Raw genomic sequence first — 18106 nt, 5'->3', positions numbered from 1 at the left:
CTGTAATATTATTATTTGTTTATTTCTCTAAAAGTTAATGCATGCCATGAGAAACATATGAGATAATTTTTTTTTCCTTCACGAGGAATGGGTTGAAAAGATTTGATACAGTGCATTTATTATATATTGTTAGAGTTTTCTTCCTTCTTACCCTATACGCATGGGATTTAGAAGGGAAAGAAATGAAAGAAAAAGAAGAAGAATACTTCAAAACAAAGAGATAATGAACTTGTTAGGTTGAAGGGTGGACGGTCCTTGACAAAATCCTTTGTTTCATGAAAGCAAAGATATAATAAATTGTCGTTGAAGTCCATGCATTTTTACAGATTCAACGAATTTAGACAGTGGAGCAATATTCTTATCCTTTATTTAATTTCCCTATAAACAATAAAAAATGCTTTTGAACTTCATATACTCTTAACATTCAAGCATCCGAATACAAGCAGAGGATAAATTAGGAAATAAAAGAATTTGGCGGAAGATTAAAGATATTAACCAAGGTTAGGTATTGCAGCGAAAACGTTGACAAAATCTATTTATTCATAAAAAATATCTTAATGATTTTCATTGAGCTTGGTTAACCCAAGGAAAAGAGAAGCCGTGGCCGTGAGTAACTCAACTAGCTAGGCGGGCGATGATCAAATACTGAATGAAAGCGAAACGGGGGCGAAATTATTGATGCAAAAACGGAAGTCATTCCTACAACTTTCCCGCTGGGTCCCACACCAAGACAACAGGCCCTCTCCCTGTCTCCCTCTCACACAAGAAACGCCGATAATTTACCGAGTTGAAAGTTCAAACTTCAAACTACGTGGCCACTCCTAATCCATTCCCTTAAACAAAGTTACCAACCAATTTAGTTTACCACGCCAAGGTAGAAACATGTTTTAACTGCGGTCAAAGTTGCTGTCTGAATTATTACAAGAGCTCCTATTTCCGTGGGCAGCCCTCTTTCTCCAGCCTATCACATCTCATCCACATGCTTATTGGCTGTGCTGTTCTCTCTTGTCAGTACCCTTTTATCTTCATTTTTCAATATTATGTAGAGGTAGATGTAGAATAATAAACAATAAATAATAAAATAATAGTATATGCATTTATTTATTTTCCATTTATATTTCTTCTCCAGCTAGTAATAATTTTGGATTTACCAAGTTCATACCATTAGTAATTTATTTTCTCCTTTATAAACCCACCATCGGTACCACTTCTTCTCCCCCACACATTCAAAATCCTGTTACTTTCCTTCTTCGTCTTCAGACATGGGTTCACAGCGATCAACTATGGCGATGCTCTTGCTGGTGATGTTCACTTTATCATCAGCTCTCGACATGTCGATCATATCCTATGACGAAGGCCACCCCGACAAGTCAAAGTCCATTTGGAGAACCGACGATGAGGTTATGGCCATGTACGAGGAGTGGCTTGTAAAGCATGGCAAGGCGTACAACGGTTTGGGGGAGAAAGAGAGGAGGTTTGAGATTTTCAAGGATAATCTTAGGTTCATCGATGAACATAACGCGGATGATAGCCACAGTTTTAAGGTTGGGTTGAACCGGTTCGCTGATCTGACCAACGAGGAGTACCGTGCCATGTACTTGGGAACTAAGAAACCCGAGAGGAAGGTTTCCAAGAGGAGTGATCGTTACGCGCCAAGTCTCGGTGAGGAGTTGCCGGATTCCATTGATTGGAGGGAGAAGGGGGCTGTTGCTGCGGTCAAAGATCAAGGAGGTTGCGGTAAGTTTTCTTTTTTAACCCCTATTGACTTTTGATTACGTAATTAACTTCTGATCTTAAGTTTACTTGGGTCAATTTTTTTAGTACCTGTCTTTGATGGATGTTTGTCTGTTTGAAGAGTAATACTACTAATTTTAGTTATCGTCTTTAATTGCTACTGCCTTTTATTTGTCAAATGGTAATTATTTGTGCTAATTATATTTGATCAGACGATTTTCTCCATATGAACATTAAGAAACTGTTCCGGGACTATGGCTTTTCTGGTGTTCCGATCTGAGTTCTAACAGACACTGGGAGTTTTTAGTAATTTTAGGCCAACTGTGGCATGATGAAACAAATAACTTGGTTTATTTTTAGATCTTCAAGCACAAAGAAAACGTTTCAGAGGACATGAGGGAAGGATCCTGGGGCGTGTCCTGGTCTGAGGGAATCTTTACTTGAGTGGTTCGGATAAGTCATAAGTCATGATACTTTGGAGTTTCATGAGAACACTGGTTATTTTAGCTTGGTTATATGGACCACTCAAATACTGACACCATCAATCGTAAACTAATATTATAAAGTCCCCTGGAGGGGTCCGCATATATATTGAGTTGATGGGTCAACTTTCAGATTGGCTGCTTTCGGTGGGTAAGGACTAAGGAGTAAGGTGCGTGGCACGAAGTTTCAGTGCCTACTCCACTATCAAAATTAAAATCATGGGAGAGCACACGTGTTAAGATACGTCGGCTTGAAGTTTGTACGTAAAAAAATACGTAATGAATTTGAACCCAGTAGAATAAGAATGTGGAGAAGTACATGTTTTGATCAGATGGTTTTACTGACTATTTAATGCTAAATGTAGGGAGTTGCTGGGCCTTCTCAGCTATTGCTGCGGTGGAAGGGATTAACAAAATAGTTACCGGGGACCTCATCGTACTCTCTGAGCAAGAGTTAGTGGATTGCGATACAACCTATAATGAAGGATGCAATGGGGGCCTCATGGATTATGCCTTTGAGTTCATTATCAACAATGGTGGTATTGACACTGAAGAAGATTACCCTTACACTGGTCGTGATGGCACATGTGATCCGTACCGGGTAGGTATTTAGTTTCAAGTTCAAAAGGGAACAAAAAAAGTATTTCCATCCAGAAAAGATAATAATAACAGCGATTTTTTCTCTTCCTTCCTGACTTTGGTGATTCATCACCTTCAGAAAAATGCCAGGGTTGTTTCAATCGATGCATATGAAGATGTTCCAGTAAATGATGAGACGGCATTGAAAAAGGCAGTTGCAAATCAACCAGTGAGTGTTGCCATCGAAGCAGGAGGCAGGGCTTTCCAGTTATATCAATCAGTAAGATTCTGCATCATCAACATTACTTGCTATTCTGACCATAATTTAGATTTAGGATGATCATGAGATCACGTATGATTTTAATTAATTAATGCAACCTGAAACGATCTCGTGGAGTTGATGTTACTATTTGTTACCGCCTTTGCTATAGAAAGAAACACCTCTTTTTCCACCCATAAAAACTAGATCCCCACGGGCTGAACCTGAATGCTTTGTTGCTAATTATTCTGATTAGATTATCAAGTCTGAGCACGATTTAATAAATTTCATACTTATCATGAAACAATTACGTCTTCTTAAATGCGGAGTTAATGTATGTCTACTTTTCTTCCAATTTCTTTAGGGTATATTTGATGGAAAATGTGGAACACAACTGGACCATGGTGTGACTGCTGTTGGATATGGCACAGAGAAGGGTAAAGATTATTGGATTGTGAAGAACTCATGGGGCAGCAGCTGGGGAGAGGAAGGCTATATTAGGATGGCGCGAAATGAGGCCAATAGCGTAACAGGAAAATGTGGAATTGCAATCGAAGCCTCTTATCCTATCAAAAAGGGTCAAAATCCCCCCAACCCTGGTCCCTCTCCTCCATCTCCGATAAAGCCTCCTACCGTTTGTGATAGTTATTACACCTGCCCTGAAAGCAATACCTGCTGCTGTGTCTACGAGTACTATGGCTACTGCTTTGCTTGGGGATGCTGCCCACTCGAGGCAGCCACTTGCTGTGACGACCACTACAGCTGCTGCCCTCATGAATACCCAATCTGCAACATAAATGAAGGCACCTGCTTGATGGTATGGCTTAAAAGATGACATTGCATTGTTGCATTTTTTATTATGCGAGTGACATTTTTTATTTTGTTCCCCTATATTCCTTTAGCGATTTTTTCCTCTCTAGAAGTTATTAACTTTCTGTATGCTTGTTTGAATTTGCTTTGCAGAGCAAGGGCAACCCATTGGGAGTGAAGGCTCTAAGGCGCACTCCTGCCAAACCTTTCTGGGCACATGGAAGTGTAGGCAAAAAGAGCAATGCTTAAGTAGTGGCCTGGGATTTTAAGCAGTAGATGATGTTAAAGGGAGGATGAAAGACAGGTCGATGGCGCTCAATGTTCTCCTTGGTTTTATCGTACTGCAATCCTCCTTTCAATTTCATACCCAAGGATGGATGGTTTATAAAAGTTACTCAGATGCCAATTATGTATATAGCGTCCTAATTATCCATGTTGCATTGGGGAAACAGACAGAACGCAGCCAATTTCTATTGTTCTCTGTTTATCATGTCGTCATTTAGTAATAACTTTTAAGAATTGATTTGTCAATCCTATCTTGCTTTATGGTTGCTGCATATTCATTTTTCATTCTTCTTTGTTGACTAGTTCTGAATCATTTCAAAACAGAAGTTGAAGATATAGATGCATTTAAAAACATTGATTGCAGGGGCATACGGTACAATTTGTAGAATCCATATATCCATCATACTTTTTCACATATTTGTATGGATGGATAAGCTGCGACAATTAGAGGCCGGGCACGATAAAGTGCCTCTAATCACAGTAGAAAGCATATGACTTGGTGCTCGAACAGCTGATTACGATCATTTAATGGTTCTATTACTACAGGTTCCTTCATGGTACCAGAAGATAATATTAGTTTGTCTGGTTTTCCTTCGAGAAAATGACTGTTAATTGTCATAATTGCGACTTTAAATTTACACCGGTATGATCAAAGGCGCTCATGTAGTGATAAAAGTCCTTGCAATTGATTCAGTAAATTTGACATTAAGAACTGAAGATCAGAATTTAATTTGTCTTGTGGAAGGCAAGTGCCTTGGTTCAAGGGCCCTCATTAGCCTTAAATTTGATTGCCATTGATGGCATGACAAATTGGGGAGCAGCCTTTAATTCCAAAATGCAATCTGCATGCATAAAACAATGTCCAAGAATGCTGAACTGTGCTTCCCAGAAGGAGCGCTCAAATATAGCGCAATGCTTGACAACTAATTTCTTCAGCAGATTTTCTGCTCCAGTCTCATATATATGTGACTGTATCCTCCTGAATGCCAACTACCCAAAGTTGAAGAACAAGGGAAATTTTATCCAAACATGTTGTTACAAGAGGAATCAAATTATAGAAAGGAAACTCTATTTCCAATTTTGGATTGTCCCTCTAACTTGGAATATAGATTTCACATAAACTCGTAAAACCAAAACGAATGCAGTGAGGGTTTGTAGCCTTTAACCAAAAAAACAGAGGAACCTAATTTTCTTCGACTGCATTGAAATCACAAGCAAACTTTCTTTGCAGCACCTTTAGGATATTCTAAGCTTCACCTTTTTACTTTTTCCAGACTTAACAAGCTTTCAGAAGCAGGTATTGTACTGATTGTTGACATGTACTGCAAATTCAGAAAATATAGGTATGGACATTAACATTTGATTTCACAAGCGTTTTGATAAATAAAGAACAAATTCAAATGTCAACAAACATAAAACCCAAGCTTGATGACATGACAGTAAATTTGTAAATATAGCTAAGAATCCTCACAAGCGACTTGTCTTCATGATAGATAATCGCGAAGAGGAGAATCTCAGTGATGATAGCATACGGGCCTTCCATCAAAAACGAGGGAGGATATGCAAACTCTATCAACGCTTTAATTTCATCACATTCATCATATATAGCTAAGTTCACCAGAGAAATTAAATTGCTTCATTGCAAAAAGAAGTTTGATTTGCACTGCTGCAAGTTGCAATGAAAGAGATTACATGTGGAAGTTCAGATCTGTGGTATACTTACTTTGAAAACAACAAATCCAACTTCTTGTCTCTGCACCAACATAATCGGAGACATGTATTTCACTCAATTACAATTTATTTATGTGATAAAAAGTTTGTGGTTGATATTATCATTCAGTAACCAATCAATTTATTGTTAGTTTACTACAAAATTGCACGTTAAAAAAAGTTGTAACCAACTAAACTATATTACAAGTTTAAAACTGTGACAAGAGGTAGATATACAGACTTAATGGTGTCACATTCAGTTAGGGCTGCTGTCAACTTGTAAGCTGCAAGCAGGGGAAGCAATCTGTGAAAGTTTTTCTTGACTCAAGATAATGTGTTTTTAGACTAATGTTACTATCTTGCCTGCTAACAAAAGGGACCCTCGCCCAAATGACATGACTCACAACATAAAATCACAACTCATTTTCCTAGATTTGTATTAAGGACCCAAAAGTATTGAAAGGCAGAAAGGTTGGGGGACCATCCACTGCGTCGGAGGGGGGCCAGATACCAAATGTCGCATACAACTACTCAATCCCACCCCCCCAACTCAATTATCCGTCGTCATTGTTCATCTTTATTTGGTTTTTCCCGGGGACCATTGCTGAAAAGGACGAGGATAGACCATTGGGGCTGAAACCCCACCCTTGCCCTTAGTGAGGAGTTGCCTTCGGCAATTGGCATAACCCATAATATCTGTCTTGATTACGAAAGCACAAAAAACCACAATCAATGGTATGTTTGGCAATTTATTAAGTTATAAGCTCGCATTTTGAAATCTAAAAGCACGGTTTTGTTCTGTTTACTTCTTTCAAATCACCACTTGGCTTTCCATTTGCCTCTTTTTCTCCTCCCCGTCAAAAACTAGAAATGGTCTCCTTTTGCATATCTAAATACCATTATCATCAGTTTCATCACCCCAAAATAATATTATTAGGAGAGGCCAAATCCGGATCCCTTGACAGCTCCAGAGCTTTGCTGGTTTAAGGCTTGTTTTCAGTATTAAACAAATGGAAAAGAATGCTGAACTAATTGAATATTTTGGAAGCTGATAAGTTGCTTATACAATAAATCAGCCAGCTAATTACATTTTATTAAGTAATTCTAATATTTTATACACAAAAACACAACAGAAGGGTGCAGAAACAACTAATTGACCTAAAGAAGCCAAATTATAATTTTTGATAATAAATACAGTTGATTATCCTAATTAGTTGAGCTTCACAATACTTCCTCAGTTTCTGAGAGGTCCAAATCCTAGTTCTACCACTGCACCATCTTGTAGCACTAAATTAGCTTTTACAGGGCTTGGCTTCTTCTCTTGATCAGCTTCCAATTGACTTGAAGTTTGTGCTTTTGTCTCAGCAATTTGAACTTCACCTAATGAACCTCCATTATCAGCCTTCACTTTCTGGCTTGTATTGTTGGTGTTGTTGATCATAGCTATGTCAGTAGCTTCAATGGCATTATAAGATGGGATGACAGAAGGTAGCTTTGATAATAAAGCTCCAAGACTGCAAGACATAGTAGGAAGAAGGGGTGGAATTGACCAAAAAGGTGGTCCAGTAATGCCGTTTTGTGGGCTGTTCCAACCTAAGTTGACGGACTTGATTGGAGAATCCTCTGGTCTTTCGTCTATCAATCTTTTTGTTCCACCTAACTGGCGGTTGTCATCAAGACGGAATGCTGTTTCATGGCTTTCAAGTATCTGGTTATTTGGTTTAACGACGTATGGATGTTGGATTGGTAAGTATGATCTTTGTATGGCAAAGACGCCAGGTATGCTCTGGAGATAGCTGAATTTCCTCTGTATGCTGATCACCAGATTGAGATCTTCCACAATCTGAAAAATCCATTACTCATTGACTGACTTGAAACCAAAAGAACAAAAAGAAAAGAGAGAGAGAAAGTGAAGAGACCTTGTCAAATGAACCAAGTTGAATGATACCTTCTCTGACAGAAATGATGGCAATTGTCTGTAAATCAAGCGAAACTGTAATGAGCATTTTTTATGGGCTATTGCAGCGGTTACAATTTGGAATTCTCTTTTCACATTTTTTCCTTCCTGTAGTTACTAACCTGAATGCCTGAATTGAATTGAAATTCCCACGCCCTTGGTTGCTGCTTATAGGATCACGAAACTGAAAAATCAGGTTGCAAGAAAAAGTACATTGATGTATGCAATGAATTTTGTTGAGGATAAAAGTAACTATCAATGTTATCTTACAGGCTCAATAGACATATTCCACGAGGAGATGAAGCTAGGATCATTGTCATTTGGGGTTTCTTTATACACCCATTTGTGACTGTTATCTGCTGCAATTTTCCCTACTAATCTGTAATCAAGGTGCCATTAACTTCACCATTCAGCCCTTGAAATCATTACTCTATATCTGCAATTAGGAATTAAATGTAATCAAAGGAATTCTCACCCTTCTCCGTAGTTATAGACTTCATGGGACATTTTGAAGAAAACATCAGCTCCAAACCTCCCCTTTACATAACCACTTCCAGCACGCTCACATTCATGGAAGTCACAGAACCCGTCTTCCCAGACAAGAATCCTAAAACACAAAGCCATCAGGAGCTTACAATTGAACAAAATGAAACATGGTTTTGCCACAAAAATTTAACTGAATTACCAGTTCCTTTTGTTTCCTTTGGAACGATCAAGAGCACTTCCTCCATAATCCCACCTGCAAGAGAGCAATTTGATCTACAGGCATTAAGTGGACATGACATTAGACAAATTCATTATCAGTTGGTTTTGACATTAAGACTCTGCTGAACCAACCAAGCTTGTTGGCCTCGACATTTACTAGTATGCTTTCAATTTCCATTTTTTCTTACTTTGGTGGTGGATAATTTCGAGGCAGTATCCTCCAAAACACAGCATAAACCCACTTTGAAGAAGAAGAAGAAGAAGAAGAATCTGAATATGAACACAGGCTCCGTAGCGTGTGCTGCAGGAGACAGTTAAGCATGGGAAGTCCACCTTCCATTGTAACCCACAAGCGAGAGAAAGAGAGTGAGATGAAGAGAGCTGCCACCGGACAAAGAGTCCTAGTTAAGGTCGCACATATAAAAGGCAAGAGCAAGAAGAGCATAGCCACATTCCAAACGCTGAGAGTTCAGTGTAGGCAACACGCTCCAATTAAGTTCATTTGTACACTGCCCCCTCTCATTAGTTTCATGGCGGGACCACTCATTTATGGTTGATTCATATGTAAGAAAAAACGACCGGTTTCCACCCCAAAACAAAATTGTTGGCGAGTTGGATACACTCTCCCGCTGGGGACTCGGGGATGGAATTTCTTGAGCAGACAGCTTCCCCACAGAAGCTTCTTTAATTTTGTGTCTTTCCTTAAGAGAGCAGAATGGACAAATATGAAACAGTATGAAATTGTTGGTTTAAATAATGCTGTTTGATTAGGATATGATAATGTGAGAGTTTTGATGGGATTATCTCACCGTGTAGACTGTAGTGTCTCACTTGTACTTGAGCGGCCAAGTCTGCAATTGATAATAGGAGGACAAAAGAGTGTATGAAAATCGAGGTTTTCTTTCTTTGTTCCCCCAAATCGAACTCTCATTTCTTTTTCTCTTATTTAGGTCCTATTTGTTCAGGAGAATTTAATTAGATGGATATCTCATGTTGAACCAATGCTTTACCAGTGTCAACTGAGGTGCCAAGAAGGCCAGACAGACAGCCACCTTGGAGATTCTGATTCTTGCCTTCAACCCAAAGAAAAGAGATCCCTCATTTTGTTCTTGAATAATTTGAAGTGTGCTAGATGACTTACAGATCATTTGAAATATATACGGGGTATATGCCCATTTTAACAAGTCTATTGATTCTGAAAGCTGAAAATGTTTTTCATACCTATAAATTATAATAGCAATTCTTGATCAATTGCATAAAAGCTGGCCTCTGCTTGGCTAAATAAAAGAGGGAATTTTATAAAGTGTTTTAACATCTATTTGTTCTTACGAAGTTATATTTGTATTTCAGTACAAGGCACTTCATATTTTTATGTATCTCCTTAGTGGCTCAGTCACAAAGACATTTCTTACTTCGTAGTATTTGCTAAAAATCCAACGGGAAAAAAGGTGTTTATTTAAATCGATAGATGCGACTTAATGATTTATGTAAAGCCAATTTTTCATAGTCTGAGATTGGAGCAACAATAAGTCTGAATCTATTTAAAGGTTTGAGAAAGTGATGGTGCAGCAACACGCCTTTCAAGCATCTCTTAAGTGTCCTTTAGTATTTTCTTTTTTCTTCTAACAATATTTGATGTCAATATATATATATATATATGTTTGTCCATTGTTGTAGTAGCAGTGGTCCTGAAAGCGTGATGGGTCTTATGAATCAATTATGCTCAGCTGTGTAAGCTTATAGCTGGCCACTTAGATGATCATGGATGATGAATCTGAGCCTGGCCAACACCCCTGGGATGGGAATGATAAACAATTTTATAGCTCCTTAAGAGATACAAAAATATCAATCTACCGAGATAAGCAATCCAGGTTCTCATAACTACAGTATTTCTCTTGTTCCAAGAGATGGAAAGGGTTCAGGCTTTATCTTCAAGGTCATCCAAAAGGGCATCTTCTGAGACCATGTCTTGATAAATATTGCAGGCTTCAATGTCAGAGAAACCCCCCCCCCCCCCCTTCTGCCTTATGGTGCTACATTGCACAACCCTCGTTCAGGAAGCTCTGGTCAAGCTGACAAAGGAAGCTGAAGTGGGCTGCTGCAATCTTGGGGAAGATATCATGCTGGTCCTGGTGCCCATCAATATAACAAGAAAAGCAGTCAAGAAACCACTTTATGTGCCCAAGCTGATCTTGACCGAGTGAGTGGTCCAAGGATGTTTAATATATCTGTGCATTCAACATTTCAGTTCTATACTTTATAGCAGTTTATTGAAGAAATGCATTTTCTAAACCCTGGCAAATTAGAGATGATCTAAACGTTAACAACATTCAAATTTAATGTCTCAAAGAACAAAAAAAAGTTTTGTGAATGAAATCGTTTTCACTCTCTGGAAAAAGAGAAATGTGGTCCTCTAGCGATACTTCTAATTACCGAGAGTGCAGCATCATGAACAAAATCAACACGTCCTACCCACCTTTTCCATGTCATGGTGCTGTGCATTATCAGCTTGTTAACTGGACTCCATTAACACAGCAGCACTCCCCTTCAAATAGAAAGGTATCTAGAGTCCAATCACAGTACTGCAGCTTCCTCTGCTTAACTTGCATGGAAGGTTATGAGTTTATGACAGCTCAAATGGGAAATGGATCTGCTTAATTATGGTAAACACAACTGAGTCAGTCGACTGTAAATAGAAAATGCAGAACAGTTGCCATTTCAAGGAGCTAGATTCATTTCTTTTTATAATTTAATCTAAATCCTGAGTCAAGAATATAATTTAAATACATCTGTAGCCCAATTATCATATATGAAAACCATTTAAAGCTCATTGTTAAAGATAAGAGTTAGCAATTCAAAGTAACATGATAGACTGCAGTTAATGGTTTCTCGCAAATTTGATATAATAATTCAAGGAGATATTGGTACAAGTTGAAAGCCGAGATGGGGACGGTGGCAAGCATGGTGGGGGCAGGTAAAAAGATTGACAGCTACAATATGTAAGGCAAAAGAGCATCCCAACTCTTTCTAAAAGGACATCCATGGCATGGCCCTCTCCAACCCTAAAGAAATCACTTTTCCTTGGTTTTCCTTATCTCTTTGGATTGAACAGTCTAACAGCCACCTCTCATTGGTGCAAAACACATTACACGTACCTAAATCTCATCAGAAATATGAGTCCACGAAAATCTTATTAACCAGCCTTTTTTGCTGTGCTCCTATGGAGCTACACTGCCAACACTGACCTGAAATATGCGAAGTCTTTGCTCTAATTTGTCACTTTAATAACACTGCCTCATGCTTTTGTGAGTTTTTTGATTGGCTTAACATCACCAATAGTCACCAAAATTAAAGCTCCAACAGATGTTAGGGAGCCAGCAATGATATGAAAAGATATCAAGCTTAGGTGATCATAACCAAATAGTCTATCCTGCTGAAATGGTAGTGTTCCAGCTGCAAACCAAGACTGAAGGCTACCGTCTGTCCCATATTATTCTATGGCCTTAGAAATGTTTGGATCAGGACTCAGGTTTCTCTTAGTGATACTCAAATCTACAAAATAATTACATGGTTAAAGCGAGTTTTTCCAAATTCATGAAAGCTTAAATTCCAACCTAGGTCCACTTGTGCATATAGATGGAGCCAAAATAAAAAACTCACAGCACAGACAAAGTTGTGTTTGTACCCAATGCTAGATAGCATCTTTCGGTACCTACAAAAGCGACAATACATTAAAGCAGAGAAGAAGAAACCTAGAATTAAATGTTGGGGAAGGTCCGAACTTGCAATTTTATTGTATCTACAATGCTTTACAGAGTATTCTAATTTATAAAGAACAAATTCAACTGCTCAAGCTAGAATGCTTACCTTCTTCAGCATACAGCAGTTTTCTTAAAAACAACTGTCCACGCGGACCTCGAATCTTTGATAAAGGAAGACCGTGGGGAGGTTTTTTCTTGTCAGAGAAGATTCAAGCAGAAATAAATGCCCCGTCACATATATGGTTAGAAAAGCTGCTCCTCTCATGGAGAAATTTTATTGAAAAAGTCTTTAAACTTACCAAAACATTAAAAAAAAAAAGTAATAGCATGGAGCATCTCAACATTAAATGGTTTAATCTCCCTGGAGCCTTCTGTTTGGTTCGTAGGTAAGAGCCACTTCCTCCCCGGTGTACAGCTCAAAACAGAGAAAGGACCAAAACTATATATGAAGGATGCAATTATAACAGCTACGAGTAGTACGTAAAAATATCTCAGGGGGAAGATAAGAGAATTAAATAGCAGCAATAGACATTGGAAGGATGTTGATTTAAAGTAACCTACTTGCACAGGAAGAAGGAAATGAAATACATCTAAACTTTATAAATGTGCATTATATGTCACCTCATTGTTAACATCAGCTGGTAAATGTACGTAACAGGGCTGCGAGAGGTCAAATCCAATGAAATTTTCAGTACAAAATATTTGTTGTCTGGTTCAGATTATGGAACATGCCCAACAGGTGTCACGCTTAGTTCTTTCTGTCAACCTCAAAATCTAGCAGCTCTATGGCCATGGATAGAGTGACCCAGTCCAATATCAATATTGCATGATTAAGACAGGTTACCTCTCTCTCTCTCTCTCTCTCTTTCTCTATTAGGTTACTACCGTGATGGTAGAAACAGCTCTGATAAGATTAGAGAAGAAATTGTTAACGTTACCTTAAACAAAACTAGACAGCCATGTTACTACTTTGGCTTGGCTAAAATTGTAAGGATGTGTCGTGACGTGCGGGTCCGGGAACCCGTCCGCCAGACGCGGGGCGAAAATTAAAATCACAAAGTGTGGGAGTCGCCACCAATCTTTTTTATTTAGGTGTGATTGGTCACCTATTAACTCGATTCTTAATCGACGAAGCCCTAAATTAATTTTAGGTCCGTCGAAAGAACGAGAACTGGTCCACGTTTTAGAGATGGGTTCGGGAGTGCGGTTACGCACGGAGAAGGGTTAGCACCTCCGTGACGCCCGTTCTACGAACGGTACCATTTAAGCTTAAGTTATCTTAATATAGCCTTTTCTTAGTTTAATCCCTATTTTATTAATTAAATTTTTATTGAATTGTCAGACTGAGTTATTCACTTGGTATTACGTATGCATATGATGCAAGCGTAGAATGATGTCGTGACTTGTTTATTTTAAATGATGGAGTCGGTAATCTTTTATTGGAAAATTATTCGAAGACTATCCCAACGCTTTGGTGAAGTCTCGAAATTCTCCTCACCTAGAGATATCCCCGGAAGAACTCGTCTCTACGAGCTCCTCGGGGAAATCCCATCATCGGGATTCCCGCGTCATTTGCAAAATATGAGTGGCATGCAATGACAGTGTAAAATGATGGTATCTATATGCACGCGTTTATTGATTGTTTAAAAAATTTTGGTTATTTATTTATTATTTATTATTATTTAGTTATTATTTTTATATATACTTTATTTTTTGGTTATTTAAATCCATGTTTGTTGTTGGTCAATTTTTACTTGTTTACAAAGCTTGTCTAATAAATAATTAATTAATTAACTTTTAAACGATTAATTTAACTTTGTTTAGTAATATTTATTTGAATTAACAAAATCTTTCTACATATATTATTTTCCAATAATGACTATTTGACTTAATGGGTTTTGAAATTTAGAGTTCAGATTTATCCCGACGCTTCGGTGAAAATCCGTCTCGAACTTCGTACCCGGAAAACATCCGCCCGAAAGAGGCAACTCTTTGCCCCCTCTTTGGCGGTAATACTCAAATATTTTCTTCCAATTATATTATTTTTTATTATTATTTATTTGTTTTTTCATTTTATTATTATCACTATTTTTTATTTTATTTTATATATTTTATTTTTTCATTTTTTATTTTTTTATTTTTTTATCTAAAAATATAATATAATATATATATGTATATTTGCATCATTATTATTATTATTTATTTTATTTTATTTTTATTTTTTTAATATTAAATATAAATATTTATTCCTAAAAAATGATAAAATGCATTTAAATTAAAATGGGCTAGACCCAAGTAAAACAGGTTATACCTTGTTGGGCTGCAATCGGCCCAACCCGGCGGTCCGTGGGAGCCCAAATCCACTATGCCATGCCTGCTTCTGGAAGCCCGCAAGGTGAGATTCAAAACGCACCGTTTTGATGCCTGCGAAGCCGCTCAAAACGACGCCGTTTGGCCGGGTCCTTTCAGCTTCTGCTTGCCTCTCCGAAACGACGCCGTTTTGCCCCCCTAAACCTAGGTATTTAACCCCCTTTTTCTCCTTCTCTCCTCACTTTCAACCCTCACTTTCTCTCTCTAGCGACGGCACCCTCCCTTCTCTCTCTAAAAAATCTTTTTCTTCTCTCTTCCGGCGCCGGTGTCCCGTCTTCTCTCCCCCAAATCTCTCACCGGCTTCCTCGCACTTCTTCCCTTCCGATCGACGGATCGGGCACCCCATTTTCCTTCGGTCGACGACGTCCCAAATGGGTTCGGGAGGCTTTCTCCCGCCGGTGACCGGCACTCCACAGATCCCTTTTCCTTCACCACTCACCGGTCTCTTCCCCCCAAACCGGAGCAAATCCCCGATTGAAACCCCGATCAGATTTTTTTCTTTTTGATTTTTGATTTTTTTTTTGATTTTTTGTTTCTCTTTTTTGTTGTGGCTAACTGTTGTTCTTGTTTCTTTTTTGTGCAGGGTTTTAAAGAGCCGGGTTGTCCAATTTTTTGGACAACCCGGCGAGGGGGTTCTGGCACCCCTGGAGTTGGTGGCCAGAACCCCCCATCCCGCGTAGTGGGTGGGGGATGGGACGGCGACGGGATGGCTGGGCGTACGCCCAGCCATCCCAATTTTTTTTAATTTTTTTAATTTTTTTTATTTTATTTTTATTATTATTATTTTATTTATTTTATTTATTTATTATTATTTTATTTATTTAATTTATTTATTATTATTATTTTTTTTAATTTATGTGTCTACAGTTGCCCCTCTTTGCACATTCTTGAGAATCAAGGATAGTGCAAAGACGTAGACACCACATTTGGCTTATCTCGAAGCCAGTTGGTTTAATCAAATCGATCTAGAATCGACTTATCTCAAAATAAGTTCGATTTTAAACAAAAACGAAATTTCTAGACTTGATCTGGGCTTGACCCATGTTAGGACAAATTCAATTAAAATTCTTAGACTTAATCTAGGCTCGAACTATCTCACAAAAGGTTCGATTTAAACAAAATTAAAATTCCTAGACTTAATCTAGGCTCGACCTATCTCACAACAGGTTCGATCTAAAAAATTGAAATTCCTAGACTTAATCTAGGCTCGACCTATCTCACAATAGGTTCGATTTAAACAAAATTAAAATTCCTAGACTTAAACTAGGCTCGACCCATCTCACAGCAGGTTCGATTTAAACAAAATTAAAAATTCTTAGACTTAATCTAGGCTCGACCTATCTCACAACAGGTTCGATTTAAACCAAGTTAAAATTCCTAGACTTAATCTAGGCTCGACCTATCTCACAACAGGTTCGATTTAAACAAAATTAAAATTCTTAGACTTAATCTAGGCTCGACCTATCTCACAACAGGTTCGATTTAAACAAAATTAAAATTCCTAGACTTAATCTAGACTCGACCTATCTCACAACAGGTTCGATTTAAAAATTGAAATTCCTAGACTTAATCTAGGCTCGACCTATCTCACAACAGGTTTGATTTAAAAAAATTGAAATTCCTAGACTTAATCTAGGCTCGACCTATCTCACAACAGGTTTGATTTGAAGAATTTCTTTAATGCTAACTTAATTGAAATAACATGAAATGAAAAGACTCAAATCCTTCCATTGAAGTTTTACAATCTCAACCCTTTAGGTCGAGTGACTTTCTACCTTCGATGCTTGGGACATGAACTAATTTTGCTTCTTGTCGAGTGCATGGCTAGGCATGTATGCATGTATGCATGATTGACATGATTGAATGCTTTTCATGTTTACGATTCATTAAGGTTCCAAGACCTTCCTCTTGCTTCTCCGATTTTTCACTGCAACTTTCGATCTTCTTTGCCTGTTTTCTTTCCTTCTGTAGAATTTAGGTAACTCCAGACTTTCCCTTAAGTACCCTCTCCTTTGACATTTGACTTTGCCTTAGGTTCAGGGCTCTGCCATTCCTTTTTCATCCTTAAGTCTTTTGCTGAACAGTGAGTGTAATTTCTTGCTTAATTAGTTTATTTCTTTTACCAATCATCATTCATTTCCATGACAATCATTACGTGAATCATGGAATGGTAAATAACGAAAGAGTTGAAATAAAGAGGTGAAGAAAAACTTCATATATGAGGAATCAAATAGTTCAAGGTAAACAGAATTTACAAGGCAGACATTAGATCTTTTAAATAATGAACACCCAGACCACTAAGAGAAAACAATCTGATATTCGATTTCAAGAATTGTCCTTGATTGATGCTTTGATCAAATCTGTAGGTTGCAGATTCCTTAGCTTCCCCTTCTTTGTGAAATTGTGGAGCTCCATCCATGGTGTATTTAGGCCGACATCCCCAAATTCCCTTCTATCTTCCTGTTTTTCGGCCTCAAGCCGCCCTTTTTCGGGTTTTCGACATGAGCTTCCTCCCTTAGGTACGAGCTGCCCTTTTCGGTTTTTCAGCACGAACCCCCTCCGTTAGGTACGAGCCGCCCTTTTCGGGTTTTCAGCACGAACCCCTTCCGTTTTTTTTTTTTTTTTTTAATTAAGCATAGTACTTCTTCACCGCATCCGCATTTATTGGATTAGGCAGATCTCCCCCATCCATGTTAGCCAAAATCAAAGCTCCTCCTGAAAAAGCCTTCTTTACCACGTATGGCCCTTCCCAATTCGGCATCCATTTTCCCCGAAAATCAGTTTGATTAGGGAGTATTCTCTTGAGAACCAACTCTCCTTCTCGGAACTGCCTGGGATGAACTTTTTTCTCGTATGCTCGCATCATCCTCCGTTGGTACATCTGACCATGACAAAGAGCCGCCAGCCTTTTCTCCTCAATCAGATTCAACTGTTCGTAGCGGGAGCGGACCCACTCAGCATCTTCCAATTCTGTTTCCATCAACACCCTCAATGATGGGATTTTTACTTCAACAGGCAGGACTGCTTCTGCACCGTATACTAATAAGTACGGAGTGGCCCCGGTGGAGGTACGCACAGAAGTTCGATATGCATGTAGGGCAAACGGAAGTTTCTCATGCCAGTCTTTATAAACTTCAGTCATCTTTTCGACAATCTTCTTGATGTTTTTGTTGGCTGCCTCTACCGCTCCGTTCATCTTCGGACGGTAAGTTGTCGAGTTATGATGCTTGATCTTGAATTTAGTGCAAACATCCTTCACCAACGCACCATTCAAATTGCTTGCATTATCCGTAATGATCCTTTCTGGAAGCCCATACCGACATATGATCTCCTTTTGGATGAACTTGCACACCACCTTTTGTGTCACATTGGCATAGGAAGCTGCTTCTACCCATTTCGTGAAATAATCAATGGCCACTAATATGAATCGATGTCCATTAGAGGCTTTTGGCGT

At 38.5% G+C, this 18106-nt stretch overlaps 2 protein-coding genes across 3 annotated transcripts; one reads left to right on the top strand and one right to left on the bottom strand.

Moving 5' to 3' along the window:
• The first annotated feature begins 1140 nt into the window (after positions 1 to 1140).
• LOC18591142 (cysteine proteinase mucunain-like) lies at positions 1141 to 4421 on the top strand. Its single transcript, XM_007017091.3, has 5 exons — positions 1141 to 1737; positions 2582 to 2817; positions 2935 to 3075; positions 3419 to 3871; positions 4018 to 4421. The coding sequence occupies exons 1-5, from the start codon at positions 1263 to 1265 to the stop codon at positions 4111 to 4113; spliced, it is 1401 nt and encodes a 466-aa protein (XP_007017153.1). The 5' UTR covers positions 1141 to 1262; the 3' UTR covers positions 4114 to 4421.
• Positions 4422 to 6919: 2498 nt separating this feature from the next.
• Positions 6920 to 8906, bottom strand: LOC18591141 (transcription factor LHW-like). Of its 2 annotated transcripts, none has more exons than XM_018125341.2 (7): positions 8710 to 8906; positions 8502 to 8555; positions 8292 to 8423; positions 8087 to 8195; positions 7939 to 8000; positions 7808 to 7835; positions 6920 to 7702 (listed from the first exon to the last, which is right to left on the bottom strand). In XM_018125341.2, exons 1-7 carry the CDS (start codon positions 8859 to 8861, stop codon positions 7094 to 7096), a joined length of 1146 nt encoding a protein of 381 aa, XP_017980830.1. In that variant the 5' UTR covers positions 8862 to 8906; the 3' UTR covers positions 6920 to 7093. The 2 variants fall into 2 exon arrangements, with proteins under 2 accessions (XP_017980830.1, XP_007017150.2); XM_007017088.3 differs by having other exon boundaries at positions 7779 to 7835; positions 7939 to 7980.
• Between the last annotated feature and the right edge of the window lie 9200 nt (positions 8907 to 18106).

Source organism: Theobroma cacao, chromosome 8 (genome assembly GCF_053813885.1).
Source record: "Theobroma cacao isolate CCN51 chromosome 8, ASM5381388v1, whole genome shotgun sequence".
NCBI classification, from domain to species: domain Eukaryota; kingdom Viridiplantae; phylum Streptophyta; class Magnoliopsida; order Malvales; family Malvaceae; genus Theobroma; species Theobroma cacao.
The sequence above is the reverse complement of the archived record's forward strand: the minus strand, read 5'-3'. Positions and strand labels throughout refer to the sequence as shown.

Bases quoted from the DNA above. Each gene is read 5' to 3' on its own strand.
- LOC18591142 (XM_007017091.3), top strand. From the start codon at position 1,263: ATGGGTTCACAGCGATCAACTATGGCGATGCTCTTGCTGGTGATGTTC. The intron at 1,738-2,581 runs GTAAGTTTTCTT...TGCTAAATGTAG, and splicing joins CAAAGATCAAGGAGGTTGCG to GGAGTTGCTGGGCCTTCTCA. The intron at 3,076-3,418 runs GTAAGATTCTGC...CAATTTCTTTAG, and splicing joins CTTTCCAGTTATATCAATCA to GGTATATTTGATGGAAAATG.
- LOC18591141 (XM_007017088.3), bottom strand. From the start codon at position 8,861: ATGGAAGGTGGACTTCCCATGCTTAACTGTCTCCTGCAGCACACGCTA. The intron at 8,424-8,501 runs GTAATTCAGTTA...TTTGTGTTTTAG, and splicing joins AAAGGAAACAAAAGGAACTG to GATTCTTGTCTGGGAAGACG. The intron at 7,703-7,778 runs GTCTCTTCACTT...TGGATTTTTCAG, and splicing joins AACTTGGTTCATTTGACAAG to ATTGTGGAAGATCTCAATCT.